Raw genomic sequence first — 3,525 nt, forward strand, 5'->3', positions numbered from 1 at the left:
GCCATATATGATCAGCTTTGGTAAACTAGCAGGAGTTTACTTCATTAGGCTTCATAAAGATCAGGACTTTCCTGTTTCAGTAAGAAATAGGAAGAGCAGCAAAGAGGACTTTCGAGGCGGATTCATCAGTCGGGCTATCTGAGACAGTTTAAGGAGAATTGTTTGTGTCTTTAGAGACCAAATTTGAACTCAGTTTTGCATTAATCGGAAATCAAGGCTTTCAGTCGTTCTTTCAACTATAGACTTTTAAAAAAAAGCTTTCCCAGTTCGCGCAGTGTCAGGGTAACTACGAGCTGGATTCGTCATGAAACTAACTTCTTCTCAGAGAAATGATGTGTTCTAACCTTCCATTCCAACCATCGGCCTATCTGCTTCCACTTCCAGAGCTTATGCTTTATTCTGTTTGTGAGTCTATTTTCTTTCCTTTGGTTTATGATCTCTCTGTCTCTCTTAACCATACTTCCCTCTCCATTACCTTCTAAGAAAGCGGTTAGCCAATCCCCTTTCATTGGGTGAAGAATTTAAGGAACGGATGCAGATCCCTAGTGAAGCGGTAACTCTATGCTGAACACCAACTCATACCGAATATTCTCAGTCCCTGCCCTCCGATTACACTACGTCTATCCCTGAACTGTCCCTATAGATCTTGAAACCCGAAATAATCTAAGGCCTCCCACAGCAGCTATTTGCCTAGACGATCTCAAAAGTTTCCCTTCTTTTTTAACACCGGTTACGTCCTTCTTGTCGCGGTTAGGAATTCAATAGCAGTTGATTAATTGGCAACCGAAGAAAAGAATAAGGAAGCTAAACATGGGTCTTTATTTGCTTTTTAGTGTGGGTGGGGAGTTCGTCAATTTCAGTCTGCATTGCCTCTGTTTCCTTTCCCCGAGCTTCTTGGGTAAAGAGAACTGATATCATCCGACCTTGAATTCCGTAATTGATAAATTACTTTAATAGATAAATATCAACTACTTCATTGAATTAAGCGGGCAGACTCTTTCTTAGCGAGGACAGTAGGAGGCCAGTTCGAGATCGGTAATAGGGTAATCCTTGAGTACTCCTTTAAGCGGCTAGTGGGAAACTGCCCTATTCAAGTTAAGTACGATAGGGGGAGAGCTCTTCGGCTAGATCTGATCCGGAAACAGCCTACGCTTAGTGTGATCCTGTCTGATAACGAACGGAACGCTAGCTATATGCTTAACACATCTATCTTGGCTTGGTTTTCCGGGTAAGGGCTCACCTGTTGATTGTGTCGTTGCATGCTTTTTGGTAGAGCCCCCACCTCCCACGGCTACAGCCAGCACCAGGATGTGCCTATACCTTTATAGGCACCAGTTCATTCAGTCAATGAAGCTGCAGTCGGTTCTGTGGATTCGGTAGATGAGTCAGTCGGTTCGGAAGTTGGTTCAGCGATAGATGTAGTCGATGGGGTAGAGGGTCTGCAGATACTCGTCGAGCTCCTCATTGCCCCAATCTTCCCTGTAGGCTCCCCGCTCCGCCAGCGCGACAACTGTCCAAATCATTTGACGCTTCTTCTCACGAATTGGATTTGAACCAATATCAAGCTACTTGCCTTTTAGTAGATCGTGAGTGGGTCTATCGTCCTCCTTATTATAGTCCTCCTAAAATCAATAGCATTTCGTCGGAATACATCCTGTCTTTTCACCTTTGTAGTCCTATGCATAGTAAGTACTATAGCCCCAATCATGGCTACTAATAAAATAAGACTAGGAACCAAAAACCAGACGGAATAGTAGGTATAAAGTAAATTGCCCAATGTTTCCAAATTAGTCCAACTTCGTACCTTTCCGGCATAAACCGTATATCTCAGAGAGGTCGTATTTCTTTGGGTTGGTAGTAATGGAATGGTTTCATTATCTAAAATGAAGAACATTTCCCACCAAAGGATCAGTCCAATAATACCACTCACAGGTAAATAGCGCAATACTTCTTCGTGAATCTCCGCTATTTGAATATGGAACATCATAACAACGAATAGGAATGAAACGGCTATAGCTCCTATATGAACTACTGGGAAGATCATTGCGAAGAAGTCGAGACCTAACAAAAGAAGTAAACCCGAAGTGTCGCGAAAGACTGGAATGGGAAACAAAACGGAATGTACCGGATTTTTAGCACGTGCAACCATCAAACCAGAGACCAAAGCAGGGCTCGACAAAACGGAAAGTATCATGACTTATTAAGATTCACTTGTAGTTCCGCTTCTTGCTATAACAGAAAGACTTGTCGGAAATCTGGTTGGTCCAACCAAGAAAGGCACGGGAGTCTTTGGGCATTGCTTGGACTAAGTACAGCTTGAGTCGAGGTAAGGGGCTCGGCAGTGTGGAAGCAGATGACTAAACTAAGTCTCGTTGTCCCACATAACGGAGTACAATCTTTCCTTTTGTTCTTTCGTATCGAACTTAAAGAAACGGTGGTTTCCCCGATTGTAGTGCGCCACCTGAAGCTCGTCCACCCTCCCTAGCAGATTTTTACAAAACCCAACGGTTGCCTTATCGAGCGCTAACGGTTCGATGCGCTCGTAAAAGGTGCTGTCGGGAAGGGTGCGCTTCCGCCCAATATTCATGAGAATCCTCAACTCCCCTTCTACATGGGCACGAAGGGGTTCGGGCGCCTTCTGCTCGGCCGGGAGATCGAGAGCTAATTCCCACTCGAGTTTGGGAAATGAGGTAGAGGTGGATGCTTCCGCATCTGCCCCTGTGGGCAAGACCATATTGGCGTTAGCCATAAAGGGCGTTAGGAGGGCCCTTACCCCCCAAAAACAAATAAAACAAACACTTCCGGGGCAGCCCATCTTTATTAATAAAGCCGAGAGGGCCCGGCTCCCAAAAAGTGTTGCCCCGTGTGAAACTGTATCCATGAAATAGTCTTTTAAACCCAATTCTTTCGAAATTAAATACAAAAATAAAAAGAGAATGAGAAGAAATAGAAAAGAAATGAGCCGAATGCGCTGTGACTTATAAATAGGAAGATGAGGAGATACCGGGCGCTGGATATTCATGGTTGGCTTTTACAGTATCTATAGAATGAGCACTGTGAACTATCTGCTTCAAAAAGATAGTTGTAAGAATGAAAGTTCAACCTCGATCGGAATACAGATGAGATCAAAAAGGCCAACGACTGGAAGCGGGAGTCCAGCTCAGCGGACTATTGAGCAGCGTGGTATTGACACATTCGGGGTCTTGGTAAGAGAGCGAGAGGTAATATTGCAGAAGTGCTGATTCGCTTGGAAGAATGGAACAGGAACAGATAGGATAAATAAGCGGGAACGCTCCCCCCAAAAAACCAAAGAAAAGGCATATAACTCTAATTATAAAAACACAAAAAAAACTTTAACCAAAATTATAATTAATATGACTAATCGCATTAGTTTCAGCCCTAAGAAAAGGATGACCAGTCTCGGAAGTTCCCTAATAAGAAACAAAAGTATTCCAGTTGGAATAAAAGTTTTTTTTAGTAGTTTCATTAATCCTTTTTTCATGATAGGTAAGGCAAAGCGCTTTC

The 3,525-nt window shown here is 43.4% G+C and overlaps 1 protein-coding gene across 1 annotated transcript; it reads right to left on the reverse strand.

The window, feature by feature from the left end:
* Nucleotides 1-1,576: 1,576 nt before the first annotated feature.
* On the reverse strand, nt 1,577-2,194 carry nad6 (NADH dehydrogenase subunit 6). Its single transcript has one exon. It carries the CDS (start codon nt 2,192-2,194, stop codon nt 1,577-1,579), a length of 618 nt encoding a protein of 205 aa, YP_010438265.1.
* Between the last annotated feature and the right edge of the window lie 1,331 nt (nt 2,195-3,525).

Source organism: Pyrus communis, mitochondrion (genome assembly GCF_041283825.1).
Source record: "Pyrus communis mitochondrion, complete genome".
NCBI lineage: Eukaryota > Viridiplantae > Streptophyta > Magnoliopsida > Rosales > Rosaceae > Pyrus > Pyrus communis.